Source organism: Staurois parvus, unplaced genomic scaffold, assembly GCF_062004578.1.
Source record: "Staurois parvus isolate SC_StPar_1 unplaced genomic scaffold, SC_StPar_1.0 ptg001723l, whole genome shotgun sequence".
In the NCBI taxonomy this organism is placed as follows: domain Eukaryota; kingdom Metazoa; phylum Chordata; class Amphibia; order Anura; family Ranidae; genus Staurois; species Staurois parvus.
In genome coordinates, this window is record NW_028319519.1 from 36,781 (window position 1) to 51,255 (window position 14,475).

A 14,475-nucleotide genomic window follows, 5' to 3' on the forward strand; every position below is an offset into this window, starting at 1 on the left:
AAAAAAAACATCAAAAAAGTGTCAAAACTGCACTAAATACGTTTACTGCAGTGTCCCTACTGAAGCCTATTAAACCAAAAACACAACATTTGCGTAAAAAAAGTCCCTGACCCTTTCTAAAAACGCAGCAAAAAATGCATAGATGTGAACATGTTCTATAGGAACCCATGTTAAATGGATTGAAGTATGTTTCTGCAAAAAACTCTAAAAAATGTATTGGCATGAACCAGGCCTCCATGGGGAGGTGCACTTCTGGTTCCCTTTTTTTTTTTTTTTTTTTTTTTTTTTTTTTTTAATGACTAAAAATGTGGCAAGCAGGATTTTTAACGAACGCCACAAGGGAAGCACAACAGACCAGTGTAAAGATATACATTTGAATTTAAGGGGATACATTTATTTTGAGCTTTTCTTGAACTTTTTTTTTTTTTCTTTTTAAACTAATAAAGCGGTTCAAAAACTCAGTGTGAAAGCAGCCTATTAGCCAAAAGGTGCTGAAAATATATTAATATTCATTAAAAATTCATATTAACCACTTGCCCTCCAGAGGATTCCCCCCTTCCTGACCGGACCATTTGTTGCGATGTGGAGCTGCGTTACTTGAACTGATAATTGCGCTGTCATGCAACACTGTACATAGATAACATTTGTCATTTTTTTTCCCCACAAATAAACCTTTTTTCTGCCTTTTTTTATTTTTTGCAGTATAAACAAAAAAAGACCGATAATTTTGAAAAAAAAACAAAACCATATTTTTGACTTTTTACTATTAAACATATCCATTAAAAAATCAAATTTCATCATAAATTTAGGACAAAATGTATTCTGCTCCATGTCTTTGCTAAATAAAATATATATATAAATATACATACACCAATAAGTGTATTACATTGGTTTACATGAAAGTTACAGTGTCTACGAATGGCGGTGTGTATATATACTGGAATTTATTTATTTTTTTCTATTAGTAATGGCTGCGGTCAGTGACTTATAGTGGGACTGTAGCGGACAGTCTGACACTGGGGGAAAACTAACTGCCAATGACACTAATACAGTGTTCAGGGCTAATAAAAAGCACTGACACTGTACTAATGGAACTGGGCAGGAAGGGGTTAACATCTGGGGCGATCAAAGGGTTAACTGTGTGCTGTTTTACATTATGTGCTGTGTGTGTGTTTTACTATGTAGACAGGCTGCTTTGTATTTCTCTGCTGTATAGAGAAATACAAAGCAGCATGTCCTTGCTGGCAGGAGAGAGACCTGTGTTGACACACAGGTCTCTCCCCTGCCAGTTTTACATGGCAATTGCCGGGTGCCGGCGGGGAATCTCTGGCTGGGACCTTGTGATTGACATCCCTAGCCACCAATGGCGGTGGGGGTAGGGAGGTGCACGCACTCCTGCTACACAGAATTGCAGATCACGTGTGTATATATACGTGATTTTGCGAAGCCCTGTAGCAGTAGTTCTGCTATAGAGTGGAGGGTAAGCTGGTAATTAAAAAGTCTAATATAAATAAATATATATATATATATATATATATATATATATAAACAAACTGTCCGTTTTTTTATTTTTTTGGCCAAATGCATGGTGAAGTTTCGGCCCAGATTTTTAATTTTGGTGCACAACTGTTGTATCAGTTATTAGAGACATACCCGGTAGTCTCCTCCACATTGTTGGTTGCATTACCAGGTAATGGTCCAACACAAGACAGGAAAAAGGCCTTCACTAATAGGGAAGATGGGGCAGCCTTGATTATGTGACTGCGGGACCTGCCAAGGAGGGATTTTCAGTTGGGTAAATGGTTTCAGCTAGAAACCTTTAACCACTTCCAGAACTACTGCAACAGGGTGGCAGGGCTGCGCAAAATCACGTGTGTATATATACGTGATTTTGCATTTCCAGGTAGGGAGCACGCGCCACCATTGGTGGCTGCAGATGTCAATCACCGGGTCCTGGCCGGAAATTCCCCGTCGACACCCGGCGGTCGCCAAGTGTCACTGTCAGGGGAGAGATCTGTGTGTAAACAACACAAGTCAGTCTCTCCTGCCAGCAGTAACATGCTGCTTTGTATTTCTCTGCACAGCATGTCTCCTTAGTAAAGCACACAGTTAACCCTTTGTTCATCCCAGATGTTAACCCCTTCCTGCCCAGTGCCATTAGTACAGTGTCAGTGCTTTTTATTAGCACTGATCACTATTCGTGTCACTGGAAATGTGAGTCGTCGTCGTCGTCCCCCCCCCCCCCCCCCAGTGTCAGAATGACCGTTGCAGTCCCGCTATAAGTCACTGATTGCCACCATTACTACTATAAAGAAAAATTCCAGTCTCTATACCACCATTTGTAGACGCTAGAACGTTCATGTAAACCAATTAATTTACATGTATTGGGATGTTTTTTGTTACCAAAGACTAAATTTTGCCTAAATTTGATTTTTTTTTTTTTTACTGGACATGTTTTGTAGCAAAAAGTCAAAAATATACTGTTTTTTTTTTTCAAAATTGTCAGTCTTTTTTTTTGTTTATAGCACATAAAATAAAAAATGCACAGGTGATCAAATACCACCGAAAAAGCCCTATTTGTGGGTAAAAAAGGGCGTAAATTTAATTTGAGTGCAGCATTGCATGACCGCGCAATTGTCAGCCTCTTGCCTACCGGGCAGTTATACCCCCTTCCTGTCCAGGCCAATTTTCAGCTTTCAGCGCTGTCGCACTTTGAATGACAATTGCGCGGTCATGCAGCACTGTACCCATATTATTATTATACAGTATTTATAAAGCTCCAATAGTTCGCTCAGCGCTGTACATTACAAAGGGGGACAGAACATGTGACAGAACAATACCAATACAATGCAAAACATGAGGGGATCGAGGGCCCTGCTCTTTCGAGCTTACAATCTAGGAGGGAGGGGATGGTGGCACAGGAGGAGATAGCTGTGGGGGATGGAGTGGTGGGAAGAGTGGAGGAGGTCGGCACGTTAGCAGGGGGTGGGGTAGGCTTCCCTGAAGAGATGGGTTTTCAGGGTGCGCCTAAAGGAGAGGAGAGTAGGTGATAATCTGATGGGTTGTGGCAGGGAGTTCCAGAGGATGGGTGACACCCTGGAGAAGTCCTGGAGGCGGGCATGGGAGGAGGAGACCAGGGAACTAGAGAGAAGGAGGTCTTGTGAAGAGCGGAGTGTGCGTGTTGGGCGGTACTTGGATATTAGGTCGGTGATGTAGTTCGGGGCAGTATGGTGGACGGCTTTGTACGTCAGCGTTAGGATTTTGAATTTGATCCGCTGGACAATCGGAAGCCAGTGGAGGGATTGGCAGAGGGGGGTGGAGGACACTGAATGGAGACCAGTGGAGGGATTGGCAGAGGGGGGTGGCGGAGACAGAGCGGTTGGAAAGGTGAATGAGTCTGGCAGCCGTATTCAGGATGGACTGAAGCGGGGATAGCCAGCGGCGAGGCAGGCCAGTGAGGAGGGAGTTGCAGTAGTCGAGTCGTGATATGATGAGGGAGTGGATGAGCTGTTTAGTGGTTTCTGGGGTTAGGAACGTGCGGATTTTGGCGATGTTGCGGAGGTGGAGTCTGCATGAGTTACCATATGAAATTTTTATAATTTTTTTTTTTTCAAACAAATAGAGCTTTCTTTTGGTGGTATTTAATCACCACTGGGGGTTTTATTTTTTGCGCTATAAACAAAAAAAGCAAAAAAGTTTTCTATTCTAAAATTTTGCAAATGGGTAACTTTTCTCCTTCACTGATGTGCATTGATAGGCAGCACTGCAGAGGCGGCATGGATAGGCGGCACTGATGGACAATGATGGGCAGCACTGGTGGGGGGCACTGCTGGGCACTGATCATCAGTGCCCTGATGATCTGTGCCAATCCATCCTCTGACAATTGCCGGTTATGGGGCAGTACTTTCCTCACACTGTGACAGCATGAGGAAAGTGCAGCCGATAACCTGCAACTGCATTTACCGATGATCTGCTGTGTCATTGGACACGGCTGATAATGTGTTTAAAAGGCCGCTGTAATTGGCCTTTTACCACATCGCGTGATCAGCTATGTCCATAGGACACAGCGTTCATGGAGATCGCCGGGGGCGTGCAGAAGGGCGTGTTCTGGTGTCACAGAACGCCCTCCCAGGACTGGACAGCCGCGCTGTAGCCGTCATTTGGCAAGTGGTTAAAGTGACGAAGCGCCATATCACAAAAAAATGGCCTGGTCAGGAAGGGGGGTAAATCCGCTGGAGGGCGAGGGGGTATTAATTCCAGTGGGATTTACAAGAAGCAAATATAATGCTCTATGTTACCAAGTCAACAATGCAATGATTTTAATAAATACAAAAAAGTTCCTCTTCTGTGTTAGTTTAGTGTTCAGTTTGTAATCTAAAGGCAGATACAAAATGCACAAAATTTTTTTTTTTTTTCTTTTCAGCTTTTTCAACCAGGTTATTCTCCGTGTTGAGGTTTGAAAGTGTCATCCATGAGTTTGATCCGTAAGTTCACCAACGTTCCGTACTGGTAGAGGTGCTGGGTAGGACGTGGTGAGGTGTGACTGACTAGTACATAGAAGTTTGTATATAAAGATTAAAGGGACGGCTTGATGTTTTTATTCCACGCCCTGAACATAATACTCAGGAACTTTAATGAATGTCCTTTTGGTGTTTGAGGTCTGTTTATGGCCTTACCCTGGAGTAATAATCCCTCCACCCAGATATTTACTACTCTGGATTCTCACACTGGCTTCTCGTTGTATAGGGAGAGCTCAGCAATATGATCTACTTGTATAGTCGCAACACAAAAAAAAAACGCGCACAAGCTCTGGTACAGTCCCCTTTATCACTAATATGCGTGCATTCTAGCACATATTGGCATAGAACTTCCAGTGGCTCATTTGTTTGAAAAAATAAAAAAATTGTTTAATTCCACTATTTAAGGTGTTACTAAATCCAAAACTGTAAAATCAATCTGTAGATGCAGTAAAGTATGCTTGTTCTACTCACTGTGGAATCTAAGGGGTTAATCATCTGCATTGTGTAAAAAGACTGTTTGATCCTGTCTTCTCTGATCCTCTCCTTTTTCTACTGTCCCCAATCCATGTCCTGATAGAACAGAGCCATGGGGGCAAGCTGCACATGTTCAGTTTGGTGTGTATTGCTTGAGAGTTTTTAATGAGCATTTCTAAAAGCTTTAGCCAGTGCTCTGCTAGACACGGATAGAAGTCACAAGACTCCCCTAACTGTTGATGAGAAAAGGTATTAAGCAGTTTATTTTTCCTGAAATAATTGCATTTCCATGTTCTGTGTACTGTGAGAGACCAGTGATGCAATTTGTTTACTCCTAGTGACCACCAAGCCTATGGCACTGTTTACTCCCACCGGTGTCAGGGCATTTTGTACTTCCCACTGGCCACAGTCCGGATCTCCCCGGACCCTGCTTTCACTGTATCGGCTCTCCCCGGACCCTGCATTTCCTATATCCGGTCTCCCCGGACCCTGCATTTCCTATATCCTCTCTCCCCGGACCCTGCAGTTCCTATATCTGCTCTCCCCGGACCCTGCAGTTCCTATATCTGCTCTCCCCGGACCCTGCAGTTCCTATATCTGCTCTCCCCGGACCCTGCAGTTCCTATATCTGCTCTCCCCGGACCCTGCAGTTCCTATATCTGCTCTCCCGGACCCTGCAGTTCCTATATCTGCTCTCCCCGGACCCTGCAGTTCCTATATCTGCTCTCCCCGGACCCTGCAGTTCCTATATCCGCTCTCCTGCAGTACACAGAACATGCTAAATACCTTTTCTCATCAGCAGTATATAGCAGTCTTGTGACTTCTGTCGGTGTCCAGCTGAGCACTGGTTAAAGCTTGTAGCAGGAGTTTTCATTCTGCTCTGACTGTACTGTGAGGCAGTGCAACCCTTGGCCCTCTGTCTGGACAGTGCTGTTTGGCCCTGTGCTGATCACACGCACCTTCCCAAAGAAAAAGAAAAACTCTAGCAATACACACTAAATTAAGCATGTGCAGAGTGACTCCTAGAGCTCCGTACGATCAGCAGATGGATTGGGGACAATAGAAAGGGAGAATCAAAGAAGACAGGATCAAACAGCCTTTTTAAAAAAATGCAGAGGATTAACCCCTTAAGTTCCACAATGAGTATAACAAGCATGCATTACTGCAAATACAGACCTATTGTACTGTTGTGGGTTTAGTAACACTTTAAAGTGGAAGTAAACAATATTTTTTTTTTCAAATAAATGAGCCACTGGAAGTTCTGTGCCAGTATGTGCTAGCATGCGCCGCATATTAGTGCCTTGGGCAGCACAGTGGCTAAATGGTTAGCACTTCCGCCTGGCAATATTAGGGTCATTGGTTCGAATCCTAACCACGGCACCACCTGCCTGGAGTTTGCATGTTCTCCCTGTGCGGGTTTCCTCCAGGTACTCCGGTTTCCTCCCACACTCCAAAGACATGCTGTTAGGTTAATTGGATCCTGTCTAAATTGGTCCTAGTATGTGTATGTATGAATGTGAGTTAGGGACCTTAGATTGTACACCCCTTGAGGGTTAGGGACTGATGTGAATGTACAATATATATGTAAAGCGCTGTGTAAATTGACGGCACTATACAAGTACCTGAAATAAATAAATTATAGCAGACTTGCCTTTCAAACTATATCTCCAGCGCTCTCTGCTAGTCATGGGCACTTCCATCTTCTCCTGGTCTTCCTTCCTAGTTCTGTCTGGTCGGCCGCTTGAGTGGCTGGGCCACAATGACATCAGTCCCGCGCATGCCCACAAAAGTCACATCACCCCAAAGAGGTGGAGCTGTAAATAGTCTCTTCTGTCATAAATAAACTCTGATTTTTGGCTTTTTGGAGTTCAGTTCTACTTTAATAAAATGTAATTTATTACATTTTGAGAATTCTAATTAAAAAAAAAAAAATATATAAAACCGTAAACTGCGCTATGCATCTGGATCGGCACTTCGGCACAGAGTCTTATCCGTTGACGCCAGAGGCTATGCGGTCAGCACAGCGACTAGTGTGACTCGGCCCAGATTGTTCAGCTCTACTCCAACTTTAAGCTGTGCCTTCGTCTTATTGTTTTTGAGAATTGATCCCCCGTTTCCTGCATTTCAGGTACTTTAACTACCGGACCACAAGGTTTCTGGCAGAGGAAGGCTTTTACAAGTTCCATAACTGGTTCGATGACCGTGCCTGGTATCCGCTAGGGAGGATTATAGGGGGAACGATCTATCCAGGTATGTTGGGTCAAGGCGTTGGACCTAAAGACTGTGCTTGATGACTTGGCCTTGACCCAGCTTATGTCTTTGGTACGTTGCATCTGTTATGTTCTGGCATCCGATGGAAGACGGTATAATTGTTGTATTGGCTCTTCTTTAGGTTTGATGATCACATCAGCAGCATTTTACCACATTCTGCACTTCTTTCACATCACCATCGACATTCGAAATGTATGTGTGTTCCTGGCTCCTCTCTTCTCCTCCTTCACCACCATTGTTACCTACCACCTCACCAAAGAGCTAAAGGTAAGTTTGCTACGTTATAGGGGCAGAGACGAACCTCTGTGACTGCACGGAGAAGCGCAGAGTCTGCAGGAGGAGTTCTGTCCTTCTCCTGCTGCTGACTGTTGAGATGAGGGGGGGGTGCCGCAGCTGCGGGAGAGGTATGGGGGCCACATAGAATGCCATGGCGGGCCAGATTTGGACCTTGGGCCTTGTGTTTTGACACGTGGTGTAGGCCGTTAACAAACCTTGAAGCCTGGTCAAAAAAACTCCCAGAGGTGGCATCATTCTATTCCGCCTGGTTGCTAGGACTTGTTGGACTAGAATCCACGGAATTTATAGGCACCACAGTACACTTCTTTGTTTATAAAATTACAAAATGTTTATTAGAACATGATTAACCTCTTTGCGCCGGCCGGCCGCAAATGTGCAACCTCCCGGCATCTGGGTCTAGACATCGAACGGCCGCACATTTTGCGTTCTATTAAAAAAACATATGTGCTGAGAGCGTGTGCCCTGCGCGCTCCCAGCACACATGTTCAGTATTCACAGAAAGGTCCCGATCTCCTCTTGCGATCGGGACCTTTCCCGAACATGTGACAGCAAATCTCGGCAGTCACATGACCCTAAAACCCCACCCGCCTCCCGACTTCTGAAACCCTTAAAGGCCCGGGAGGCGCCGGTGCCAAGGTGTTAAATGCTTCCGTGCCGCCCTATAGCAGAAATACTGCTACAAGGCGGCATGGGTGCACAAAATCACGTATATATACCTGCTCCAGATATAGTGGGAGGGCAAGCGGGGATCAAATTTTGACATGTACCCACTCCTACTTCTGCTTGGATTGCCCAGCATTCCCCCCCACAGTCTCCTGAGACACAGCACAGGTCCCAAAAGACCGCAGAAGCAATCACAGTGCACGTCTTGCGGTCACCCCACTGTGAAGCCGCACACTGTCACAGCTAAGATGCCAGGGACTAAAGACGGTACCCGGCGCCCTTTCACGTGAGCACACAGGTTTTTTTTGTAGCTGCTGACTTTTAATTGTTACAAAAACCACTGGAGGTTTGCTTTAAGATCTGGGATTCAGGAAACCATTTAGGCCTCATGTACACATGAACTCTCCTGGCAGCGGTACTGCGTTTAGCGCTTGGACGTTTATTCATTTGATTGGTCAGAGTATTTTCCATTGACATGGATAAACGCCCAAGCACTAAACATGGCTAGCGTTAAGACACGTTTAGCCGCGTTTACAGGCATTTTTGCCGCGTTTTGGCCAAAACATTTCTCTCCTGAACGTGATTATTCTACGTTCAGAAGAGGAACGTTTAACTGCCCCTAAACTGGTAAAAGCCTGTGTGTACATAGACTTTGACTGAGTTTAGTTCAGGGGCTTTGGCAAAAAAAAAACGCCAAAAGCTCCTAAACGCACGTTTATGACCAGCAGTGTACATGAGGCCTACGTTTGTTGGAAGTGAGGATAGTTTTAGTCGCTGCGTATACGGAGGTGGCCAGTGTCTGAATGATGAGGGTTTCCTTGTTTTCTCCAGGATGCTGGTGCTGGTCTGTTAGCAGCAGCAATGATCGCTGTCGTTCCAGGCTACATCTCCCGTTCTGTGGCTGGATCGTATGATAATGAAGGTAACCAGGAAAATTTTAGATCTTAAAAACTCGAAGTTTCAATGTCTTGAATATCTGTTCTCTTCATGTTTTGTTGCTTCTTCACCCTGCCCAGGTATAGCCATTTTCTGCATGCTTCTGACATACTACATGTGGATCAAGGCCGTGAAGACTGGCTCCATCTACTGGGCAACCATGTGTGCCCTGGCCTATTTTTACATGGTGAGCCTGACACCCTGGTAATCTGTATATTTCTTCCTTGCCAAGAACGCAAGTGAGAAGATGTTTGATGATAACCTTTTCTGATGGTTTACAGGTTTCGTCCTGGGGAGGTTATGTGTTTTTGATCAATCTGATCCCCCTTCACGTCCTTGTCCTGATGCTGACTGGCCGCTTCTCCCATCGGATCTATGTAGCGTACTGCACTGTGTACTGTCTGGGCACCATCCTGTCTATGCAGATTTCCTTTGTTGGATTCCAGGTATGTTTCTTGCATGCATTCTTGGATGTGTTAGGACTAGTTCACAATATCACAGTAGCTGTTGAGGGACAGTAAATCCCAGCAGATGAGATGTGTTTTTAGCACCCGCTTCCCCCCCCCACCCCCCCCCCCACACCCCTCCACCCAAATGTTCCATCTTTAGCTGCAGTGGCCGGAGGTGTACACTTGCCATGGCAGGAATTCTACCCCTCGTCGCTTTCACTCAAATGAATGGGGCTGTTCTGAATTTGTGCCTCGCTACCGAGGGATTCAGAGGGTTAAAGCAGACAGAAGGCAGTTCAGTACCTCCTCAACTGCATGTCAAATGCTCTCTGCAGTGCGATCCAAATGTGTATCACTCTTCAGAGAAAAGAGCATGTGTGGACAAGCCCTAAGTGATTCTTCATCCAAGATTCACTGGAACATTTAAATATAGTGTGTGTGTGTATGTATGTAAACATGTGTGTTATATATATATATATATATATATATATATATATATATATATATATATGGCAGCACAGTGGCTAAATGGTTAGCACTTCCGCCTGGCAGTACTTGGGTCATTGGTTCGAATCCCAACCACTGCACCACCTGCCTGGAGTTTGCATGTTCTCCCTGTGCCTGTGTGGGTTTCCTCCAGGTACTCCGGTTTCCTCCCACACTCCAAAGACATGCTGGTAGGTGAATTGGCTCCTGTCTAAATTGTCCCTAGTATGTGTATGTATGAATGTGAGTTAGGGACCTTAGATTGTACACCCCTTGAGGGTTAGGGACCTTAGATTGTACGCCCCTTGAGGGTTAGGGACCTTAGATTGTACGCCCCTTGAGGGTTAGGGACCTTAGATTGTACGCCCCTTGAGGGTTAGGGACCTTAGATTGTACGCCCCTTGAGGGTTAGGGACCTTAGATTGTACCCCCCTTGAGGGTTAGGGACCTTAGATTGTACGCCCCTTGAGGGTTAGGGACCTTAGATTGTACGCCCCTTGAGGGTTAGGGACCTTAGATTGTACGCCCCTTGAGGGTTAGGGACTGATGTGAATGTACAATATATATGTAAAGCGCTGTGCAAATTGACAGCTCTATATAAGTACCTGAACACACACACACTATATATATATATATATATATATATATATATTACGTGTGTGTATATTGGAGTTGGTCTATAATGGATTATAGTATTCCCCGTCATTGAGAGGTTCTAGTTAATGCAGATCTGCAATGTTTGTTTTAAAGGAAAAGTAGGGCCAAAGCTCTTTTGACTCTACTTCTCCTGTAGTAAGCGAGATACCCCCAAAAAAGAGTGGGTTTGTACAGGCAACACAAAAACAAGTACTGAGGTAAAATAAAACAAAATTGTATTACAATACCTAAAAGACACACGATGTCATTGGTAAAAAGCAAAAGACAAAATGATATCACATTGCATGGCTACAGTTATTTGAAAGATCCGGTATAACCAGCCTGTGAGGAATAAGAAATTGTCCTCATCTTAATGGAATATCATCAGTAGAACACCCGACGTGTTTCGGATCGCTCTTTCATCAGGGGTGAGTATTTTGGTTTTTTGGATCAGGTGCAGCCATATCAAACGTGGAATACGTCTGTCATTGCCTATTGGTACAGACACGGGGATTCCATGAACTACGTGCACCCAGCCCAGGCTCTCTCAGCCCGGTTTCACACTGATGCTGTGCAGAATTGACACTTTTTTCTGTGCAAATTCCGCACCACATCAAAATCGCACACTGTTCATGCAAACCACTGTGGGTGTGTATGTTAACACCCCAAAACGCTGTGCGATGTGCAGAATCTGATCGCATAGGTGTGTATACCCATGCAATCCGATTCTAGTGCAGACAAAAAAAAGGGTCCTGCTACTTTTTAGTGCGGATTCGGTGCGATTTGAGCCATACAAATTGCACAGCACAGAAATCACATGTGATTTGCACAGGAATGCGGTGTGGTTTCTGTGCAAATCACATGCGATATGCCACACCGCAGAAGTGTGAATCCAGACTCACACTGAGACCGCAAGCAAGGGGGAAACAGAGATCCCAACCCAAAATTAGGCAGATTATTCCATGAAGAAAGGGACCCACTTCCAAAACAAAATATATTAAAAAACCACAAGATTCAAGCAGAAAAATGTATGTCTGGTGCCCTTTGAAACAGACGTTTGTGGTAATATGTCCTGTGGATGCCAAGTGATACTTCTCCTGTAGGTCAGTTTGTTCTGCACCCCTGTGACCTGGATTCAGCCGACTGCGAGGTGACAACACTCAGCCGGTCCAGACTTTGGAGGGATCCTGATTTGAATGTCGGGATCCACCCAGATGCCTAACAGACAGCTGGCTCAGCCTCTCAGCAGATGCTCCCGCCCTCTGCACAGCCCTACACTCCAGTGAAAGCTGGAGGGACAGAGCAGAGAACAGTGACTGACAGTCACTGCTCTCTGCTCAGTGAAGACCAAGAACTGAGCGATCAGCTGTCATGTGATCACCCAGTCTTAGGGGCAGCAGGGGACAAATGCAGCTTCAGAGCAATGCTGCATCCACCTAGGTGAGTATAAATGTTTGTATTTCTTCAAGACCTATACTTCTCTTTTAATCTTGAAATTCAAAACATAGTGACATTTTTTTATTTTTATTATTAGAACAGTTCATTAAAATATTAGAGTGCCGATTCTTTTTCTTTCTTTGGTAACTTAATGTAATCTATAGGCTTTTTCTTTCCACAGCCTGTCCTGTCCTCTGAGCACATGGCGGCTCTGGGTGTGTTTGGATTGTGTCAGATCCATGCATTTGTGGATTACTTGAGGAGCAAACTGAACCCCCAGCAATTCGAGATCCTCTTCAGGAGTGTCATCTCACTGGTGGGATTTATCCTGCTGACTGGAGGGGCCGTTCTCATGCTGACAGGTAGGAGATTGTGAAATTTTGTCAGAATGACCCTCATGTATGTGAGAAAGTCTCAAATGGACTTCTAATACACTGGGATTTTACAGACAGAAAAATTAATTGATATTTCAGCATACTTTGGTTACTTCTTGGTGTCCTTGAGAAGACTTATAGTGGTTATAAGCCCTTCCATACACCCAGTGAAGTAACTGGCCTCAGGTGATACACAGAGATGAAACAAATCATCCTACATACGTTGTACCTGTTTATCTGCCGTCTTCTCTCTACATCCATTCAAACTCCAGAATTTTTAAAGCCTGTCTGAGTGTCAGAAAAAAGATGACAGAGTTGAAATTACACACTGCAGAGCTCAGTGAAGAGAAAGCTGATTGGAGGGAAAGGACACCCCCCCTTCCACAGAGCTAAGGCTGCCAGTCTGCTGGAGGTCCCTCCCTTGTCACCATTTTTCTCTTGGTGACAGGAAAATTTGCTATCAGCTTGAATCACTTCTGACAGAGGAGGGAGGCAGCAGAAATGACACTCAGTGCTCTGGATTCTACATACATATTCTAGAGGGATATGCTTTGTTCATATTTGAGGTTTACAACCACTTTAAAGCCTAACTCCAAGTTGACTGTTTCTTTCAACTAGTTAGTTTGTGCCAAGCTAGCCAAACAAACTATTTGCTACCCTACTGGCTGGTTGCGCTGCATAAACTGTATGTAGGTTCGGCTGCATACTGAATACAGTGCTGCGTTCCAGCGGTGGGAAGGGACCTTCCCATCCCACTTACGTAACAAAATAGTCGGGTTGAATACTGCTCAGCCATTGCTAGGCAGCTTTGTCTCTGAATACAACGCTTCCTCTGGCTGAGGCCGAGATCATGAGGTTATCTGCCCGCCTCTCCACCTCAACCATTCAGAGAAAACAAAGCTGCCTATGAATTGCTGAGCAGCGCTCAACCCCACTCGTTTGTTTCAGTAGTGGGACAGGTAGTTCCCGTCCCTCTGCAAGGAACACAGTGCTGTATGTTTTATGTAGCTGATGCTACTTACAGTTTTACAGCTCGCCCAGCAGACGCACCTGTTAGTATAGAAAATGGTTCCAAGGTGGCCCAAACAAGCTAGGTAAAGGAATATTCACCTCTGTGCTGTGCACAGCCATGCAAAGCAGTGTGCTGGAGCTGACAGGGAGGAGAACTGTTTTGTTTATGAACAGTCCTAGCCACCCCCTCCATCACAGATCTTTGGCAGTCTCCGGGCACTGGGGAGTAATCACCTGCCGGGACCCGGTGATTGACAGCACGGCCGAGAATGGCGGTGCAGGTAGGGCTCGTGTGCACCCCCTACCCGGTAATGCAAAATCACGTATAGATACGTGATTTTGCACAAAGGTGCCGCTCTGTAGCAGTATTTCTGCTTTGGGGCGGAGCTGAACCGGTTAAGTTGTGCACACATGGTGAGCTATGTCCCTCAGACACGGCTCAAAACAAATCGGGGTAACGAGCCAATGATGTTTGCTCTTTGCTGTGTGATCAGCTGTGTCTAATCACAGCTGATCACATTTAAACAAATATTGGTTATCAGCATTTCCTTTCCTCAGCTGCTGCCACAGCACTGAGGAAAAAAAAGCCGATAACCAGCTTTCCTGTGACGGGGACATTTACCCTGGTAATTAGGGCACTGATAATCCGTTCCATGAATGTCAGTGCAGCCCCATCAGTCCAGCATATATCCGTGCCAAAAAGTGGCCCGTCGGTGCAGCCTCGTCAGCGCCCGTCGGTGCAGCCTCGTCGGAGCCCGTCGGTTTGTAGTTTTCTTAGTTTGTTTTATAACAAACTAAGAAAACATTTTTGTTTTTCTTTCAAAATTTTAAATCTTTTTTTCGTTTAGCAAAAAATGAAAAACCAACCCCAGTGATGGTTAATTATCACCAGAGGAAAGCTCTGTCTCAAAAAAATGCTAA

The 14,475-nt window shown here is 45.0% G+C and overlaps 1 protein-coding gene across 1 annotated transcript in view; it reads left to right on the top strand.

The window, feature by feature from the left end:
• The window catches only part of STT3A (STT3 oligosaccharyltransferase complex catalytic subunit A), a 48,125-nt gene that overhangs the window by 15,255 nt on the left and 18,395 nt on the right, over positions 1-14,475 (top strand). The window contains exons 3-9 of the mRNA XM_089663580.1: positions 4,424-4,484; positions 7,123-7,244; positions 7,387-7,532; positions 9,057-9,147; positions 9,242-9,348; positions 9,443-9,607; positions 12,351-12,531. Of these exons, the coding sequence (XP_089519706.1) occupies positions 4,424-4,484; positions 7,123-7,244; positions 7,387-7,532; positions 9,057-9,147; positions 9,242-9,348; positions 9,443-9,607; positions 12,351-12,531 (873 nt within the window). The remainder of the gene's footprint in view (positions 1-4,423; positions 4,485-7,122; positions 7,245-7,386; positions 7,533-9,056; positions 9,148-9,241; positions 9,349-9,442; positions 9,608-12,350; positions 12,532-14,475) is intronic.